The 20602-nt window shown below is 33.5% G+C and overlaps 2 protein-coding genes and 1 long non-coding RNA gene across 4 annotated transcripts in view; 2 read left to right on the top strand and 1 right to left on the bottom strand.

Annotated features, from left to right (window-relative positions):
* LOC123670250 (cytochrome P450 4d2-like) overlaps window positions 1-7857 on the bottom strand; it is a 20345-nt gene extending 12488 nt beyond the window's left edge. The window contains exons 1-3 of the mRNA XM_045603758.1: window positions 7625-7857; window positions 2199-2305; window positions 1886-1976 (exon numbers count right to left, since the gene is read on the bottom strand). Of these exons, the coding sequence (XP_045459714.1) occupies window positions 1886-1976; window positions 2199-2305; window positions 7625-7775 (349 nt within the window). The 5' untranslated portion in view covers window positions 7776-7857. The remainder of the gene's footprint in view (window positions 1-1885; window positions 1977-2198; window positions 2306-7624) is intronic.
* Window positions 3742-20602, top strand: LOC123670253. Its single transcript, XR_006745888.1, has 3 exons — window positions 3742-3753; window positions 8257-8263; window positions 20408-20602. It is a non-coding gene; the product is annotated as an uncharacterized LOC123670253 (long non-coding RNA).
* LOC123670251 (50S ribosomal protein L27) lies at window positions 14865-17087 on the top strand. 2 transcript variants are annotated; one of them, XM_045603760.1, is made up of 3 exons: window positions 14865-14947; window positions 15759-15922; window positions 16869-17087. In XM_045603760.1, exons 1-3 carry the CDS (start codon window positions 14941-14943, stop codon window positions 17070-17072), a joined length of 375 nt encoding a protein of 124 aa, XP_045459716.1. In that variant the 5' UTR covers window positions 14865-14940; the 3' UTR covers window positions 17073-17087. The 2 variants fall into 2 exon arrangements, with proteins under 2 accessions (XP_045459716.1, XP_045459715.1); XM_045603759.1 differs by lacking the exon at window positions 14865-14947 and adding an exon at window positions 15371-15550.

Raw genomic sequence — 20602 nt, 5'->3', positions numbered from 1 at the left:
TTTATTCGAATTTAATAAGCGTATATTTATATTGGCATTAAATAGGTAACTCATATTATACTCATACTCATATATTATAGGTAAATTAATCGCTATTTTCGCCTATGCCTTAACTTGAGAATGACTTTACAGATTTCATTTTCGTATTTTTATTACTTTGTGTGAAAAGGTTCTTGGAAGGTTTTTTAAATTAAGATACAAGGATAAAATTAAAAAAAAAAATCAGAATACGATTATTTAAGGTCTTAAATTATTTATGCTGTAAATATAAATTTATCAGATTTTAATTAAAAATGACGTAAGATTTAACATTAACACTTTTGTATGCCTATGACCTTCCTTATAATTATATGAATAAAATATTTATTTATATTAATTTTATTTGGAAGTTATATCATAACGGATATATAATTCATAATGGACAGAAAAAAAACTCTAAATTGTTTATTTATGCAATGTCAAGGTAAATAACTTGTATTTAAGCCTTCGTTTAGTTATGGCCACAATTAATCAATAAGTAGGTACACAAACATAATTTCATGTTTCTCTCTTCGTTTGACTTTCTTATTAAAACGCTGTGCTTGCTAAACGCTTAGTTATTTTTTATTCACCTTGATAATTTTGAATGATTGTTTGACGTCAAACAAAAAAAAACCGACTTCAATTTATAGCGATAAGTATACACATTACTAGGGATAACTCAAAAAGTAGTCGTTAGATCTCGTTTAAATTGGACCACACGTCAAGCACTGGCTTTCTGATAAAAAAAAAGAAACGTCAAAATCGGTACACCCAGCAAAAAGTTATGAGTAACCACACTTTAAAAAATACAATTGAATTGTCAACCTCCTCCTTTTTTGATGTTGGTTAAAATGATCTCTAAATGTAATTTATTTTAACTAAATTTTTTAGATGCTGCTGAGTATTTTTTTTCTACTCTGATCTGCGGCTCACAAGTTTGTGAAGGATACTGACTTTGCTTAAACGCATACATTCATTTTAGTTCTATCAATTATGCTGAAACAGATTATTTTTGAAAAAATTGAAAATAATATTTCACTTTCAAACCACGTCTAATTTAATGAAAACTTCTTAAACATAAATTGAGGTGTGCTCCTATTAATAAAATAGTCTATTAAATTTCTTTTAAGTGTTGTCACAGATAGAAGTGAAAAATTTAGATCCTATGTATTCTTTAATAACATACATATACGAATAAGTAATATATATTTTATAAAAGTCAAGATAACATTTATATTTATAAACAAATCGTATAATTGATCAATGTGATACGTATATTGCTTTACAAATTTTAATTTTTTGAATTTACTCCTTAGGAAATGATATAAGGGTCATATTATGGAAAAATAAGGGTAGAAATCGTGTGAAACAATAACACTGAGAGTTAAGTTTTACCGCACAACGTTTCTTGCGCACAGTTTACTTCGGAATTATGTATAATATGTGTATAATAATATAAATAATACATTTTTCAAATACTAATTAAATAATAATATCTCTTCGTTAGTATAGAAAGTGTCTTCATCATTCCTTTTGCGTATTACTCGTAAATATATTTTTAATGCCACGGTAATCCAGTCGCGTGACATAGTTGACACGCACTTATTACAATGTATTTTATGTTTTCTAACTATGGTTTCATTACCTTAGTTTTTATAGTGTTAGATTTTTTCCCTTATTGTTAGATCGCTATATTTTATCGTTGCTTGCTACTACATTGTATATAATTGAATAAATTTAATTCATAATGCAATTAAATGCTTACATTGTTGCAAGCAATTTATTAAACACTCGATTTATAAGGTAAGATATTTTTATATATATGGATATATGCATATTGAGTAAATATATGACAATTATTTACCTGTGGACGTCAGTAATCCGTTGCCGAGCCATGGTCTCAGGAAGTCATACGATTGACCTTTAGTTATTAGCTCTGTGTGAGATAGAAGCGGCTGTAAAAACATCATACATATTATATTTGAAATTTTATTTAATATTTCAATAAAAAAAATTAAGGTAGCAGATATTATATTTTTATTGGTTTGAATTGAGAATAGATTTATTATATCATTGGGTCGTACGCTCTTAGTTGCATTTGAGGAGTAAAGTATTTATTAATAATAACACATGACAATTAGTTTGTAATAATAGATAAATAAGGTTTTAATAGCAACCTCTATGTACTTGGGGTGTGATAATAGAACGTAGGGCGTGTGGAATAGGTGTACTCGATATACGTCTCCATGATCCACTTTTAGTTTGTGAAGAAGAGGCAGGAACTCTGAAAGTAAATACTTCATTATAATCTGTAGGTAAAATGTTAGTTTAACTATTTTATTATCTAATTTATTACAATACTAGCTGTACGCGAGACTTCGTCCGCGTGAAATTTAACAAAAAAGTTATTGTTCAGTTCGCAGAATTATATCAGTCGGGGTGTACATGGTTAGGGGACCCGTCATCCTCGCTGATCAGCCCTGAGAAGGAGGGCACGCTTAGTGTTAGAGAGCCCGCAAGGGCAAACGCTGGTGGGATAGCAGAAGTGCTATAGCACCCCTGCGATTCCGACATAAACACTACGAAAGAGCACCCCAGAGATTGTTGTCGATGCGAGTCCGACATAACCCACGGCTACCGTGGGCCGTGGGCCGTGGGCGTGTATCCATAAGGGATTTCCATAAGTCAAAAGAAAAGATCTGTACGATGTTTCCCACCCAGGGCAAGAAACTTAAGTATAGTTTCTAACTGCTAAAGCGTAGCTTTTTCAATACAAAGAATATGGTATAGATAAATATTTTAATAGTAATTTTGTGTGAAAAAAAAGTGACTCTTTAATATTTTAAAGCCTACTTAAATGAAAAAATTTATGATATATAACATTTTAATCTTATGTGATGATAATATATTAAAATCATCATCATCATATTATATTAATAGGCTAAAATTAAGATGTTTTCCTGCCTTTTTAGAAAAAAATCTCACAATTATCCCACATAAATTAAATATCATTTTATAGATAATTGCTTGCTCTACCGGCATCCACAAGGAAAAAAAAAATGATTGCTTTTGTTTTTGTAAATTAATTAATTATTAAAATTATATACGTGCTAGCTGGTACCCGCGATTTCGTCTGCGCAGGATTAGTAAGTACTTGGAGCTTATTATCTTCTCAATAGAGTTTTTGCAGCGTACGCCAGAATAGCTCGCAGATGGCAGATGTTTTTCCGACTTACTTGACAATTATCGTTATATTTTGGACAATTCACACACTATCTTTAAAAATTATAAGCGATATTATTGTAAGCTTTCATTAAAATCCATTCGGAGGAGTAAAGTATTTACTAATAGTAACACATGATAAGCATAATAAGCTGTATGGCTACAGCAACAAAGAATATAGCCACCCCGTATCTTCCGTGGGTGTCGTAAGAGGAGGGATAACACAGTGCCATTACCACCTTGGAACTTAAAAAGCCGACCGATGACGGGATAACTATCCAACTGCTGGCTTTGAAATACACAGGCCGAAGACGGGCAGCAGCGTCTTCGGTGCGACAAAGCCAGCCCTGCGGTCACCAACCCGCCTGCCCAGCGTGGTGACTATGGGCAAAAAACTTGAGTTTACGCCATTTTTGTCGCGAATTTTTGGAGGCCTATATCCAGCAGTGGACTGCATTAGTTGAAGTGATGATGATGATGACGATACCAATTGTTTTTCGTTCACTTTATGTATGATTGTATTAATTAATCTTTCTCGGTCACTATTAACACCTTAATTTTAACGGACGAATTGTCCAGTGACCATGGCAGTCTAATCATTTTAACTTTTTTTTCAAAAAAGTTTTGTTGTTATTAAGTGTCAAGATGTATGAATTTCATGCGTGGAGATAAATTCTACATTATATACGCGTGTAATGTTTATTATTTATCTTAGGGCCAAAGGGGCCATGGCTCGGGGCGACATTCTGTGACCCTTCACAATGCATGCCGAGCATACGTAATACTAGGGATGTGAAAAATAGTCGATTTGTACATAAAAAAAGGTCAGCTGAAATATGTTATATGGTATTGATAGTTACACCGAGTCTTATAACAACGAAACAGGCAGCCTAAAATAAAGGTAAGCTGAAAAATTCCAAAAAATATTCGATTATTTTTTTATCGATTTTTTTTCGAAAACTCCCTTTTTACCTCAATTTAGGGGGGCGAACTTTATTGGCTCGGGGCGTTGGATCTTAGAATACGCCTTTGATTTTACGTATGCATAAGACTTAGGTATTATTATATATTAAAGGATTTAAGTGAAAAAAAAAGGTGGGACAATAACACATCTTTCGCAAACCAATACATGCTATAAAAACGTATCTTATGTATAAAATTCTCGTGTCACAATGTTAGTTATAATACTCCTCCGAAACGGCAGGACCAATTTTTATGAAATTTTGTGTGCATATCGGGTAGGGGGAGGGAGGGGGAATAAGGAGGTTTATAACATATATGGCAAAACAACGTTTGCGGGGTCAGCCAGTATTTATAAAAGAAACGATTGATTGCCTAAACGAAAAATCAACAACAACTGATTGTTTTTCACATGAACTTTACTTTCAATTTTATCCTTTTGTTCTCGTATGATTTTTCCGCGTATATTAAACATACACAGGCCGTTTAAACGACGCACAACTTTCGTTGACCTTAACCAAGTTTTAACATGACGAAATTTTATAAGGTCTTGTCCTGGTCCTTGTCCTTTGGTTACATAACTAAGAAAAAATGGAATAGCGTGAGTTAAATAATACAATTTTGCACTCTAAAAAAATTTACACACAGAAATTATAGTTAGAGGTATTCGAAATAGTATAAGAAATAATTTAAAAGCAGGAGGTAGAATAGGTCAATAACTATATACATATATTAGAATAGGTCTGTTTCACTTCAATAAGGAAACTACAACTTTTGGTTTCGTGAAACGTTTCGTACAACGTTTAGTTACCAGTGAAAGTCCCATCAAAATCAGTCCAGCCGTATCAGAGATTAGCCGGAACAAACAGACAGACAATAATTGTAAAAAATGTTCTTTTGGTATATGTACCGTGTATATATCCATAGGCATTTAGTAAAAGTGGTTATTTTAATATTACAAACAGACACTCATACAACATAAGGGAATTCAGAAGTAGATATACGGCTCTCTTAAGTTGGCAGGGGTAAATCAATTGTTTATTATTTATTTTTTTGCTATTTTAATTGTTCGCTAACTGTTCTTCAATATTCGATCCAAATTTTTATTGAACGTTTTTAGTTTTTTTTAATTTTCAAAAATTGACACAAGTTATCACTGAATATTGATTTTAATATATTCTTTTGCTATTTCAATTGTTCGCTAACTGTTCTTAAGTATATTTTGTAGAACATAAATTTAGAAAAAATAAAATCATTGCTGTAATTGATTAAAAGTAACTACTAGCATTTTATTTAACAACATTGATTTTGCTACTTGTTCAGTGCAATCTTTAAGGAGTGAATTACGACATGCAATAAATTTTTAATTTATTATTAATTATTTACACATTCATAAATTTTTAGTAGGTTAGTTTGATTTTGTTTAAATTCACTTAATTATAATTGTATTGTAGTTGGTATGATTGATTTTTAATGTTGTATATAACTGAATTTGTTATCTTTTAATTATTTATTATTCAATTGATAAGATGTATAAAATGTTTCTATTCGTATTTATCTAATTATTCAATATACTACTGTTTGAATTATTTATATTTTCAGTGTGTAATTTATCGATTATTTCTTATTAATGTGTGCTTTTTAGCTCATTGATGAATTATTTACTATTGGAAACTTTATTGGTTTTTGTATCAGTTGTAAATGATTTTTTACCTTGTATTATAGTACTGTTTGTTTCCTAAATAAAATAAAATAAAAAAATAAAACATACCTAGAGTTTATGTTATTTGAAATTGTTTATTAAAACTTGTTTTATTTTTTGTAGTTCCATTTTGTTTTTCTTTTGACTGTAAATATGCAAATACGTTCCGTCTGCTTAACATGACTTGCTGCAAATTTTTGTTATATTTTTAATTATAAGTACAAATTTACAACAACCACTCTGGTGTAGTGGAGCGTGTAGTCGCCTAAAACACCGATGGTTTGCGGTTTCGATTCCCGCTCGGGATGGGTATTTATATTTGTACAAACATTTCTTCCCGGTTGTTATCATAAAAAGCTGATAGCGATCGTTACTCATAGTACATAACGGACATATTGCCGCCAACCCGCAGTGGAGCATCGTGGTGGATTAAGCTCAAATCCTACTTGCACACGGAGAAAGAGGCCTATGCCCAGAAGTGGAATGTTACAGACTGAACGCAATGCAATGCTAATTTATACTATACAAAAACAAATACACTACGTACACAATAAAGTACAATTTCAAATTCAATATCGGTGCCATTATAGTTATGAAAACAGTAAATGGAGTACTCCTAAAGTAGTTTCCTAGAGAGTTCATCACAATAAAATGTTAACATTTACGCTAAAACATTATCAAAAAAAAAAAAAAAAAAATCGAATTTTAGGCTCGATAAAAAAAAAATACACACTCTAGGCTTATTTCTTGTTTCTAATTAAAACAACGTGATTTTATTCCAATGTAACTTAGGAAGACAAACGATGTAAATATTTACTAATTTGACGCTCTTTAGGAAGTTGCCTTTTTCCTGTATCCAAATAAGATAGTAAAAATTACGCGATGCCGAATAATTCGAAGTACCTACGCAAACTTGTACCTAATGAAAGAGCGGTAAATTGTATCTTTTAAGGGGAAATCCGTAGACAATATTAAATAGATTAAGGTGTTGTTGAACCTAACAATTAAAAAAAAAAAACATGGAAAGGTTATCAATTAAAATGAATAATGTAGGAAAATGAAATGGACGAGTTAAAATATCGTTAAATTCAATTATTAAGAATTTCAGACGAACCGTTGGCGCAACGGTTAACGCACTGGCTGTTGCGCCAGTGGTCGCGGATTCGATTCCCGCTCACGAGAGACATTTATATCGAGCATATAGATGTTAGTCGTGGTCTGGGCGTTATGTTTGTGTATTGTATGTGTTTCCGGAGCCCCAGCACAGGAGAAAATCCTACTGGGGGATCCGTTGAGTGTGAAGCGTTTATTATTATTATTATTATTATTAATAAAACGACTAGCACGTTGGCGCATTTGACTAGCCCGTTGGCGCAGTTTGTAGTGACCCTGCTTTCTGCTCCGGGGGTTGTGACTTCCATTCCCACCCCCAGTCTGGGTGTAATATATATTTATTCACATATCTAGTATTTATATGTAGGTATATCGAAAAAAAAATGTAGCTATACTATATACCTAGTTGACTGTTACCTATACACAATACACAAGCATTAAGTTGCTTACTTTAGGAACAGACGACCGTGTGTGTGTTTTATATATTCAATTTATATTTTCTTTCTTGTTTTTAAAGTTTTGTTCGTAAATAAACGACATAGTTGGTTATCATTTACTACTTATTACTTTCCAATGGAACCAAAGACGGTACTGTAGAAGACTTACCTCTGGATTTAGTAGCAAATAAATGTCCGTTTCCCAATAGAGGTAAGGGATTTGGTCCTGGTACACTAATTTTACGGCAATCATTTTTTAATAACAACCAGGACGTCAAAAGGACAAAGCCTAATATTATCAATAATAAAAACACAATCATTATCACTTCAATAAATATCTCGAATTTTTTAAAAAAAAGTTAATTCGTTATCGAAACGTCCGTTTCACAGCGTCGAATGTAAACAATTAACCGGTTTACAAGCTACGAGCGTAATTATACCCAAATAATATGTCATTTGTAACTTGACCGCAAACTGGTGATTATATCACAGTACTTATTATACGCTTATATTATTTCAAAATGATCAAAGTGTTCTGTATCTACTAGACACATAAGTTTATAAAATAACTGTGTTTGCTCGCAATAGAAACAAATACCCACTTTATTTTACATCCACAAAATAAATAACGTAGGGTAGGTATTTGCAGTGATAGTTAATTAAATATGTATTATTAGGGATAACTCAAAGATAATAAGTATCAGATTTCGAATTAAAAAAAAAGTTATTAGGTAATACATATAAAATAAATACAGACTTATTGATAAACTCCTCCTTTTTTAGTCATTTAAAATTTTATAGTGATATAGTAATGTTAATATAATGTTTACAATGTTGAAGGTCGAATAGTAAGTATTTTAAGCTATTATTAAGCCGATGTTTTGTGATGTAGTTGTTGTTAAGATTCGTGGATGATGAATAAATTTTATTCCGCAATATTTAGCTTAAGATTAACTATGAGTGGTGACTGCTCTGGTTCAATGGTGCGTGTGCCGTATCAGCGTGGACTAAAGAGTGGATATTTGTGTTTATACAAATATTTATTTCCAGTCTGGTTGTAAGTCCTCGTGGGTCTGCCCACCGTGCCTCGGAGAGTCACAATTCGATAGTTTCTCAAAGTAGGGAATATATCCGCCAACTCGCATTGGAGCAGCGTGGTGGATTAAGCTCTGATCCTTTTGCTCACGGGAAAGAGGAATATTCCATATAACAGTGGGATTTTACAGGCTGAATCGTAATTACGGGTAGATTTAAGCTTACGTGAGCGACCCCAGTTTTGGTAGATGTTTATATTTAAAATTCGATGTCTCGGGCTATAATTAAATTTGATGACCCATAAATTATGGGAAAAAGACAAAATCAGCGTATGTATTAGAGTTTATTAGTGTTTTAGAGTGTGCGTTTTCGTGGTCAGCTTGAGTTACCCCTAGCAGAGTGAAGTCCCGGGCTATGGCCCTTTTGGCAAATACACCCATGATATTTACATATATGTTATACATAAAATTAAGTTTACTTTCAATCTTCTTTTTATGGTTTTATTGTTTTGGTTCATGCATTCAATCCTAAATTCAAAAAATTTAAGAAGTATTTTAAGAATTCAATTCAAAAATGGTAGGCTTAGTTTCAAAAACAAATCAAAATCAAAGTCAAATAGGCCCAAAGAGCACTTTCGAATCGTCATTTTACAAATTAAAACTTTAAAAATAAATTATTATTTTTGTGAAAGTAAAGCTACCACCGATTCGGAATGTGGATTCTGCAGAAAAGAATCGGCAAGAAACTCCGCAGGCGATTACGAATAGAAGAAGGAGTATTAAGAAGGTACAGAAGGAATAGAAAATTACGACACTCTTTTATTTTAAGCCAATTAAGATGTGCTCGATAATCTGATTATTATATATCATATAAATTATGGATAAAATTTCGTTTGTTAAGGAGAGTCTCAGACTGGTGCGAATAACATAATCTAATATATAAAATTCTTGTGTCGCGGTGTTTGTAGTTAAACTTCTCCGAAACTGCTTAACCGATTCTCATGAAATTTTGTGTGCATATTGGGAAGATCTGAGAATCAAACAAAATCTATTTTTCATCCCCCTATAGGGTAGTCCAGCCCTATTTTTTTTAATTTTTAGATAAATTATTTTATTTTATTTTTTTATAATACAACATTAAAATATATATACAATCCTAAATTTTCAACCCTCTACGATCAACCCCTATTTTTAAATAGCGTTTAACGGCAAGACAACGTTTGCCGAGTCAGCTAGTTTACTTATAATAGGATAAAGAAATGTGTAAGAAAGTGATATTTTTGTTTTAAAGAACGGTAAATTTTCTTCTTTCTTATAATGCTGTTGTATCGTATATATTTTAAGGCTGATCTCAGCAATTCAGGTCCCTGACTAAACGTATTGTCAAAAATAGCATTTATATTCTTCATATAAATATTAAATTCTAAAAAAAAAACTTAAAAACAGACAGAAAAGAGGAAACATTTACTTTAGATAGTTGTACAAAATTATCTATTAGAGAAGCTTGCCACTTTTTAGAATTTACCGAACGATATATAAATCACGCCGCGTTGGCGCAACGGTTACAGCCATGGATTGTACCTGTTACGCTGGCGGTTGCGGGTTCGATCCCCGCACATGACAAACATTTGTATTGGCCAAACAGGTGCTTGCCGTGGTCTGGATGTTTGTGCAGTCCTTGTGGGTCTCCCACCGTGCCTCGGAGAGCACGTTAAGCCGTCGGTCCCGGTTGTTATCAAGTACACCTGATAGCGACCGTTACTCATAGTAGGAATATATCCGCCAACCCGCATTGGAGCAGCGTGGTGGATTAAGTTCTGATCTTTCTTCTACACGGGGAAAGAGGCTTATGACCAGTAGTGGGATATTACAGGCCGAAGCGTACGATATACACCAAAAAGATATTACAGCTGCATGTTTCTTGTCAGCACGATCAACAACTGCAATTGTATCTTCAACAAGAGTACTCAGGAAAATATACAACTCGTCAGCATATAAATAAAAAGAAATAGAAAGACTATTATTTGTAGAATTAATAAAAATAGTCACGTAATAGAATAGGATAAAGAGAAGGTACGCCTAGGTTAGCTTATTAACAGTCCGAATACAATGAGTGCGATCAGATATAAACTATTTGACAGCATCAAGTGCGAAATTAAACTCTACATTTGCAAGAAGAATGTTATTGTTTCTGCATTAAGCCTACTGTCGTGTGTCTATTCATTTTGTAAGTATGTTTTAATCTACATATCTACATATACATATATAAAAGCGAAATGTCACTCACTCACCACGAAATCTCCAAAACTATAACACCTAAAAACTTGAAATTTGGCAGGTAGGCTCCTTATAGAACGTAGACATCCGCTAAGAACGGATTTTACGAAACTGGGGGGGGGGGGGGTACACTCTAAGGGGGTAAAATGGGGTTGGAAGTTTGTATGAAAGTCCTATGTTTTTGAAGTAAGAGACTTGAAATTTAAAATGTAATCTCTATAGATGGTGAAAAGGTATCCAAATAATGTATCTTTAGAAATCAACTTCCTTTTCGGGTTAAAACTGGGGATGGTAGGTTGACTCACTCATCGCGAAATCTCCGAAACTATAACAGCTACAAACTTGAAATTTGGCAGGTAGGTTCCTTATAGGGCCAAAACATCTGCTAAGAACGGATTTTACGAAACTCGACTCGATAAAGCGGGGTTTGGAAGTTTGTATGAAAATCCTGTGTTTTTGAAAAGACTTGAAACTTAAAATGTATGCTCCATGAAAGGGTGGTGAAAAGGTGCCCAAATAATGCATCGTAATTTATATAAAAGAGAAGGGTCACTGACACACTCTTCTAGAGAACTCAAAGACCGCTGGATGGTCCATCCATCCAAGATAGACAAAGATGAAATTTGGCAGACAGGTAGATTATACTTAGTAGACATCCGCTAAGAACGGATTTTGCGATATTCCACCGTTATGGGGGTTTAATTGGGGTTGATAGTTTCTATGAAACATAAACAGTAGGGTCGGTTTAAAGGAAAATAACCGCGTTTGCAACTCTATATGTTCAAGAAACATTTATATTGATCACCTTTAAGTAGTACAAAAAAAATATTTTTTACAATATCCAACCTTTACGTTACTAGAATACTTTTTTATTCACCCCTGTCGTCACGGAGTCATGAAAGAGCGTGCGTTACGCTATTCCGTGGCATATATTTATGTGGAACCATACTAAAAACTAAATTGCATGCAGTATATTTTAAACATATTTACACTACAATACTATATTATTACTACATTATTTCATACCACAATTCTGACGAATTCAACGAACCATTTTGTTCGACGCGATGCGCGCTTCACGCGGATGTAGTCGCGGGCAACAGTTAGTGTATTATATAAAACAAAGTCCCCAACAGTGTATGCGTTCGATTCCCTCAAAATCTACAGAACGGATTTTCATGCGGTTTCACCGATGGAGAGAGGGCTTCAAGAGAAAGGTTTACGGAACGGCTAAGCCGATTTCGATGAGAGTTTCACTGGAAGTTTACCGGGAAAACGCTGTAACACACTGATTTCAACGCGGGCGAAGCCACGGGCACAGCTAGGCTTATAAAAATCTAACCAACAAAGTGTACAATAAAGACACATGACTTGCCTGTTGGCGCAGTTTGTAATGTCCCTACTTTCTGGTCCGGGGATTGTGGGTTCGATTCCCATCCCGAGTCTGGGTGTAATATATATATTTATATATTTAGTATTTATATGTATGTTTATCGAAAAAATAAAATATTTAGCTATACCAGGCGGCTGTTACCTATAACACAAGCATTAAGTTGCTTACTTTAGGAGCAGACGACCGTGTGTGTGTATTGAGATATTTTTATTTATTTATTTATGAAAAAATAAAACAGATATCATAATTCGACTCCAAACGATAGTCATAGCAAAGTTAAACTGTAAAAAATTACAACTCTTTGTTTTAAACAGATTTCACTTATTCAATAACGACCCTGAACTTCACTTTTAGTATTTACGCAAAAACAGGAACCTGTTTTGTCGCCTCCATTTAATTATTTCATTCCACCTAATTCGGACTTTGGACGTTATAAAAAGTAAGTACTCTTGCGACGCTTACATACGCTTATTTTACGCTTTATATACGTGACTGAAAATAGAATGATTGTTGCTTGGACTATCTATTATGTCTATGACTATTATATATTATATGACTATTAGTCCAAGGTACTAGTATGTGTAACTTCAGTATACGAGTATGTGTTGCTTAGATTTGAATAAATAACTAAATACATTTTAATTAAACTTAATTTATTATTCTTTCTTATTCTAATAATAAATGGAATTGAAAACTAAGATACTCAGGGATTTAATAATTCAGTTTAGACTACTGCAAGTTCGCGCCAGACATCCCGGTTTTCCGCAATCCTCATCCAGCCGGAGGTCGCCCACACTGCGTTTGCCAGGAAGCGGTCTCCACTCCAGGACACGACTGCTCCATCGCTCATCGGCTCTGCGACACAGGTGACCAGTCTACTGCCACTTGAACTTGGTAATTATGTGGGCAATGTCGCTTACTTTCGTTCTCTCGCGGATAGTCTCATTTCTAATCCTATCTTTGAGAGAAAACCCAAGCATTGCCCGTTCTATTGCACGTTGAGTAACTTTAAGCTTGTGGACCAGTCCCTACGCCAGTGTCCACGTCTTAGCTCCATATGTTAACACAAGGAAAACGCAATGCTCGAAGACTTTTGTCTTCAAGCATTGCGGAATTTTCGAAGTGAACACTCGAACAAGCCTATCAAACGCCACCCAGCCCAATAGAATTCTCCTATTAGCCTCTTTCTCGAAGTTGTTACGGCCTAGTTAAATGGTATGACCAAGGTAGACATAATCATGAACAACTTCGAAAAGAGTACCGGTCTGGGTATGTTTAGGATTCTAGATTCAATGTGTCTTGTACTCTCACTTTAGCGTTGAAGTCTCCCATAACACCGTTGTAGAACGCCGAAGTAGTGCCATGTATGTCCCTTGTAATATCTTCATACAAGTTTTCGACTTCATCGTCAAAGTATGATAAGTGTCAGCACATATACCTGTAACACTTTCAGGGAGTCACTGTCAGTGAGTTTAAGTACAAGGTGCGCTACCCGGTTTAACACACGGCTGAATTCCACAAACCGACGCCATCTTGGGAAAGCTCATCATCTTCATGGAAGTAGAATAAGTGCCCGGAGTCCAGAATCATTGTGTCAATTCCCTCTCGTCGGACTTCAGACAACCTCAGTATGTTCCAGTTAATATGACTCAGTTCTACTTCAAGTTCGGTAAGGCGATGGTCCAGACGTAGAGTGCGCTCATTGAACGTTGCCAGGTGTAGTATTGGGTGGTAGCATCCCGTAACCCGGTGATTCGTAGCACCCCCGCCGCATCGTTACCACGACCGCTGTAGTAGCAGGGAATAGTGGGGCTGCCAGGAACTGAGGGCCGAAACTTCTGCCGCGAACTCATTAGGCCATAGTCATTACGCTAGGCAGGCGGGTTGGTGACGGCAGGGCTAGCTTTATCGTTCCGAAGACGTTGCTACCCATCTTTAGTCTGTGTATTTAAAAAGCCAGCTGTTGGATAGTTATCCCGCCATCGGTCGACTTGAATAACTCCAAGGTGGTAGTTAAGTGGAACTTTATTATCCCTTAGTCGCCTCTTACGACATCCACGGTAAGAGAGGGGTGAATAAATTCTAGACTGCCGCAGCCACACAGCCGACAGCCAGAAATTTTATGCTACACTTTATTTAGTACAATTTTTACGGTTGCTTTCCAATGTTTTTTTTTTTTTTTTTTTTTTTTTTTTTTTTTTTTTTTTTTTTTTTTTTTTTCTTGTAACAAAATGCGATGCTGTGTAACGCAGTGCTCGATAAAGCACTGCTCATTGACGACGCTGCTGTAAAGAGATCTAAACTGATCGACATTTGGAAAAGTCGTGTTTGATAGAGATTTGTCCAAACTACCAATTGAAAAAAAAATTCCTCTCTGCCTAGAGTTTTAATTATTCACATTGGTATAGGTGCAAATTTCATTACAGTAATTGAATAATTACTTTGATAAAATGTCTGCTGAGAACAAATAAATTCGGTTAGGCTACTGAATGATTATTTTTGAATTTGATAAAGGGCTTGTTTCACAAATTGTGGATAACGCTATTTGACGGATGACAGTATTTTGATTTATTGTTCTTTTTTACCATATAATTCTACTTTATTTTGAGATATTTCTTTACTTGCATATTCAAATCTTAAAATTGCAGTTTATTAATTAAGAAGAAACAATTCCCACTGGCTTAAGTTACCTACCGCTTTCTAAGTCTATTTTTATCGTCATCCGTCAAATAACGTTATCTACAACTGATAAACATGCCCTAATCCACTTTCTTTAAAACAATGGTTGGTTGAAATAATTATTATTAATCAAAATTATTAATACTATAAAATAATAATCTATATCCTTGCGAATTGTGAAAGTACTAAAACGTGTTAAAAAGTTATGTTTGTAAATTAAGTAAATATTGATTGACCGATAAGAATACCATCTAGTGTTGTTTTTAGATACTAAGCTGTTCCATTTAACGCTCTTACATAATGTTTGGTAGTGTTGCGCAGTGTAACGCAGATACTATTTGTGCTAGTAAATAGAAAGTATTAACCTAGGTATAGTGACCGGTTTTTCTCGAATGTTGTACAGTAATATTATATTTTTCAATCGTGAAACACTATATTTATGAGTTGCCATTTTTTTATACCCTGTTTAATTTTTTATAACATGTTGACGGGCTGTATGGATTATAGTCCTTTGCCTTTCCCTATTGGGGATAAATTTTAAAACAACAACAACACATGTTTGACGTTTAATTTTGTTGTACATGTCAAAGATTTACTGCTGTAATTTTTGAGAGGTTATTTTCTGATTTAACACTTAAAAAAAGATAAACAAACCATACAATGTCGTTTAATTATATTTTAAATACAGCCAAAAGTAGAACTCCGATATTAGGTTAGTTGTCTTACATTATAATATACCATGTGATTTTCGATCATCATGTAATTGGAACAATAAAAACAAATTATTTTGTTACTTCAATAACCACATTTTGCAGCTTTATTGTATCAATTAACTACTCTTTTTCTATTTCAATCAATTACTACTAGGTAACTTAGTAGTATATTAATCTATAATTAAAGAAAATCATATATATTTTCAGACGTCATACGTAATGCTAGTAAGAAAACTGGAGGCAGTACTAAAAACACAAATTGTAAAGTAAAACCTAAGCACAGAGGTTGGAAGGTACAGGACGGACATTATGTGAAGGCCGGTCACATGCTAGCTACTCAACGAACCACTCGATTCCATCCAGGATTAAATGTAAGTGTAATTATGTCTGAAATAAAATTGACATTGATTAAATAAATTTCAACCCACTATAACAAAGCGATTAGTAAAGGCATTAAAAACCTCAGTTACATAATATACTATATACAGTATAAATTTTAACAGTTTTTTTGTTAATGATAAATGTGCACTGCTGCTATTTATATTGCGATAATTTTTGAGTCTTCATCATAATTTGATTCTATATATCACCTTTAATTTTATATTATTACTAGCTGTGCCCGTGACTTTGTCCGTGAGGAATTTAACAAAAAGGTTATTGTTTAGTTTGCAGAGTTATGAAATAAATAAATTTCTAAAATAAAAGTAGCCTGTATTACTCCTTATTACATCAGCTATTGGTCAGTGAAAGTCCTGTCAAAATCAGTTCAGCCGTTTCAGAGATTAGCCGGAACAAACAGACAGGCAGACAGACACAAATTGTAAAAAATGTTATTTTGGTATATGTCCCTGTATTTAGTAAAAAGCGGTTATTTTAATATTACAAACAGACACTCCAATTTTATTTATTTGTATAGATTATGATTATAATTAAAAAAAAAGTATAATAGTATAAGTTATTAAACTCTCACAGTCATTTCATAGTGACTTTTGATTCTACGGGACTTATTGTGATAGTTATTTTGAAACCAAAGTATTGGGAGATATTTTAATGATGTGGTAGGTAAGTCCCATAGAATTAAAAATACAAAAATAGTAAATTGTATAATTATATTACATTTAGATTTTGAATTTGTTATATATTGTTTTTTGTTTGTTTTCATTTTCAGTAATTTAGAAGTTGTCTATGAATGGCTGATGCTTTTGGATAATTGCTTTTATTGTATGCTCTATTAGCATTATTTATTTAAATAAATAAATAGTAATATACTTGGAACATGGAAAAGAAATTGTACAACTTATTATTAAAATATTACAGGTCGGTTTAGGAAGAAATGGAACACTCTTCGCGATGGAGGCTGGTAAAGTGGTGGTAACCTGTGAGAAATTTGATCCGTTCTGGGAACACACTTGGGTACAAAGAATTTACAGTGGCAGAGAAGACCAAACAATATATAAGAAGTATTTTAATGTTATACCTGAACCACAGCATAATAGATTTAAATTAATCGATGAAATTTAGAACATTTGTTTTTATGTATAGTGTAGCAATTATATAATTTAGTTATTTATGTAAGTTTGTTTCATTATAAATTCAGTTTTGTTTTATTATGTAGTAGCAATCTGTCCCGAATTTGAATAGTTACTATAATGCTTTCTTTGAGACAGTGAGGAGTGCAGTGAGACCAGTCTACTGTGAATACCTCTTATGTTGATCATGGAACTCTTATTCTGTGAAAAAAAGGGGTTCGCATTTTATCTCCAATAATAAACATATCTCAGAACCTCTTACATAACACATATTGTTATAACTATAACTTCTATTATGCCTTAGAATTTTAAAAACTTATTTAAATTCTGAAAAGTTCATATTTAAGTTTACCATCTGGCATTGATACAAATGCTTTATATACATATAATGGTGTAGTACGTATGTGTAAAGACTTAATTTTATTGTATCTAATATTAAATTACATGTATTTCGATATAGTTTGTGAAATAATATAATTCCATATACTTTGCGATCTTGATCAGGTACATTGGACAGGATTTATCAGGTACCCCGACCGTGGTGTTTCTTTGTCTTTTTGGGTGTTGGTATTCTGCACGGTTTGCTTCAGACTTATAAGAAAAACTCGCAAAATCTGCAGCTGGTGGTGTAAGTACTTGATCATGTGGCATGATGGTCGTCATCAACGGCAGCGCCTCATAGCTCGTGAAGACCCTAGACCATTAGGCGATGATCACATTCTGGTACTTGGCCCTTTCTGTATTTGCGGCGGCCATGCCTGAGGATGCTAATGGATGACTGCTGATGCAGGGTAAACTTACCGCAGCTAAAGTGAAGTCGCGGCACTTCACGAGTACAACTGGCACCGAAGGAACTACGGGGGATGGTGTATCACACAAAGAAGTATGAAAAAGACGATAAAGTATCAGTCTGTTTACGACGTTTTTTACTATTTTAACCGACTTCAAAAAAAGGAAGAGGTTACTCAATTCGAACTTATATATGTTTTTTTTAATGTATGTTAGGGGATAACTTCGTCGTTTATGGACCGATTTCGATAAATCTTTTTTTGTTGGAAAGGAGATATCCCTAGTTTTGTACCATGATAAGGGAAGCAGGATCTGATGATGGGATCCTAGAGAAATCGAGGGAAACTCTCGAAAATCCGCACTGACTTAATACTGGAATGACTTTTTACTGGGTGTACCGATTTTGATGATTTTTAATTTAATCGAAAGCCGATGTTTGTCATGTGGTCATATTTAAATTTCATCGAGATCTGATTACCACTTTTGGACTAATCTTTGATAATGCGTATTTACTTGATATTTTTTTTGTCTACCTACGTTGTATTACTTGTCGATATAATTGAAGTCGGTTTTTCTTCGTTTGCCTGCAAACACAATTATTTACCTTTTGATACGTATCACAAAGTGGTTACACTTCTTGCTAGATGGCGCTGTACACATAACCGCAACAACTTTTCAACTTAATGATCAAATTCGGTCCAAATGTCAACGGTAAAAACACAGCTTTAATAAAGAAGAAATAAATAAAGTAGAAATAGTAAACAAGGCGGCCAGTTGACCATGGGGTAGGATTTTCGTAATTAAAGACATGAATCTCGCAATCTTTCGAATTCATTTTGATGGTGAGGTATCCCAGCCTGGGGTAGTAAAAGAGGCAAAATGTCTGTTCTCAGATTACCTTAAGCTGAAGTATTTGGGAATTGGAAATCAGTATGAAAACAGTATGAAGTATACCTGTTCTACCCGTTGAAGTATTCTACATTATTCATCCTGGGTGGAGTAGGATATAAAGAACTGAAGGCTAGTAGACAACTGGCTCTGGCTGTGTATATGTTTCACCTTATTAGGGGCAAGATAGATAACCCTGAGCTGCTCGGAAGGATATCATATGTGACCTCTATATATATATGATCCATCATATATATAGAGGTGCGCCTCGTGAGCGCACTAATTTGGTGCGGGAGGCGCTGCTCACTCGCGCCACACACCTTTTTAATAAACTATCAGATCAGGTGTGTCACCTGTTTTCTTGTACTCTGAATGAATTTACAAGGGCAGGCTATTTTTGTTATATGCTATGAGGTTTGAGTGATTATTATATTAAATTATTTTTTGTGTACTATCACATTAGGCAATGTTCCAGTAATGATAGTATGTAGATATTTTTAATACTTTTGCAATCATTACACAATAAGACCTTGTCTATGGGTTTTTATAACTTAATATGATAATCTTTTACTTTCTTCGTTTTCCATTACCAGAACGCTAAGGATAAGAAATAACAAGAACTGCTATGCTAAAGAGTTATGGAATTTATTGCCGATTTTGTTCCTGGTCAATACAGTTGAATATAACTTGTAGTCAATTATCCACATTTATACTCTTAGCAGAATTTAGGTAAATCGAACGGGTTTGCGCTTGTTTCCGACTGATCCATCGTGATTTCAGGTAAAAATATTAAAAATACTTAAGTATATAGTGAAGAAAGATCCATCTAACAGTAAATAATCGATTACATTCTGAAAGGACAACGAAGTACCTACCTAATGCCCCTACTGGTCTTATACGAGTGAGTAGCGAAAGCAGTATTCGGGATGAGACCTAAAGACTTAATTAAGACTAAAGAAGAGGCAATAGAAGAATATTACAATAATATTGTTGTTTTTCATGTTTTTTAATTCATTTGTTGAAACTCGATAAACCATTGCTTAATACTTTTTTCTTTGTTTTAATATATCTGTGCAATAATACTTTATTTGGTTATCTTTTCTTTTATCATGTTGTACGTATTTCTACTCTAATTAAAATACAATTTGAACATAAAAGTAGAACTTGAGTTTTTTTTGCTTATAGTAAACCTATATTAGGTACGCATTTTTGTCAAAAACTATATACTAGTGGTCGCCCAGTGGTCGAAATTCGACTATTATTAAAAATTTCAATTAAAAGAAACCAAAAAATTATGAAAATAAAGAACCTTTTTAAAAAAAATTTAATTTGACTACAGACTCACAATCAACAAAAGAGAACAAATATTAAGCGTGTGTGTGTCAAATACATGGTGTGTGAGTAATATTTTTTTTATTGATTTAATATAATTTTTATTAGACTATAAGTTTTTTTGCTTAATATATATAAAAATTCCGAATGCTTAAGAACAAACGAAACAACTTTTCATTTCGATCTCAGCGCAAGGTGAGCTTATGTTCATGAAATATGAAGAAAATGGAATGACGCCACGGGACGGACAAATTTTATTGCCATATAAATAACTCTCATCATAAATCAGCGCAACGTTGTTTAACATTACGACTCAAGTGGGCAATTTTTTATTTCATTGTCAGTATGGTTTTTATGCATGTCCTACCCAGTTCATAGGGTATTTCTTAAACATTTAATGTGTTTAGTTTAAACGTTTGATTTTGTCTTTGTAGTAGACTTTATTGGCTTTCGGAATTTATACAAATTATTAGTGTTACTCAATTTTTTTTAATAAAATTACTTTATTTATGA

This window comes from Melitaea cinxia, chromosome 4 (assembly GCF_905220565.1).
Source record: "Melitaea cinxia chromosome 4, ilMelCinx1.1, whole genome shotgun sequence".
In the NCBI taxonomy this organism is placed as follows: domain Eukaryota; kingdom Metazoa; phylum Arthropoda; class Insecta; order Lepidoptera; family Nymphalidae; genus Melitaea; species Melitaea cinxia.
Note: the sequence above shows the minus strand (reverse complement) of the source record. Positions and strands in the feature narration are given on the sequence as shown.

Excerpts from the sequence above, each read along its gene's own strand:
- LOC123670251 (XM_045603759.1), top strand. The coding sequence starts at position 15,499 with ATGTCGTTTAATTATATTTTAAATACAGCCAAAAGTAGAACTCCGATA. Across the intron at positions 15,551-15,758 it reads AAGTAGAACTCCGATATTAG|ACGTCATACGTAATGCTAGT; the intron begins GTTAGTTGTCTT and ends ATATATTTTCAG. Across the intron at positions 15,923-16,868 it reads GATTCCATCCAGGATTAAAT|GTCGGTTTAGGAAGAAATGG; the intron begins GTAAGTGTAATT and ends AAAATATTACAG.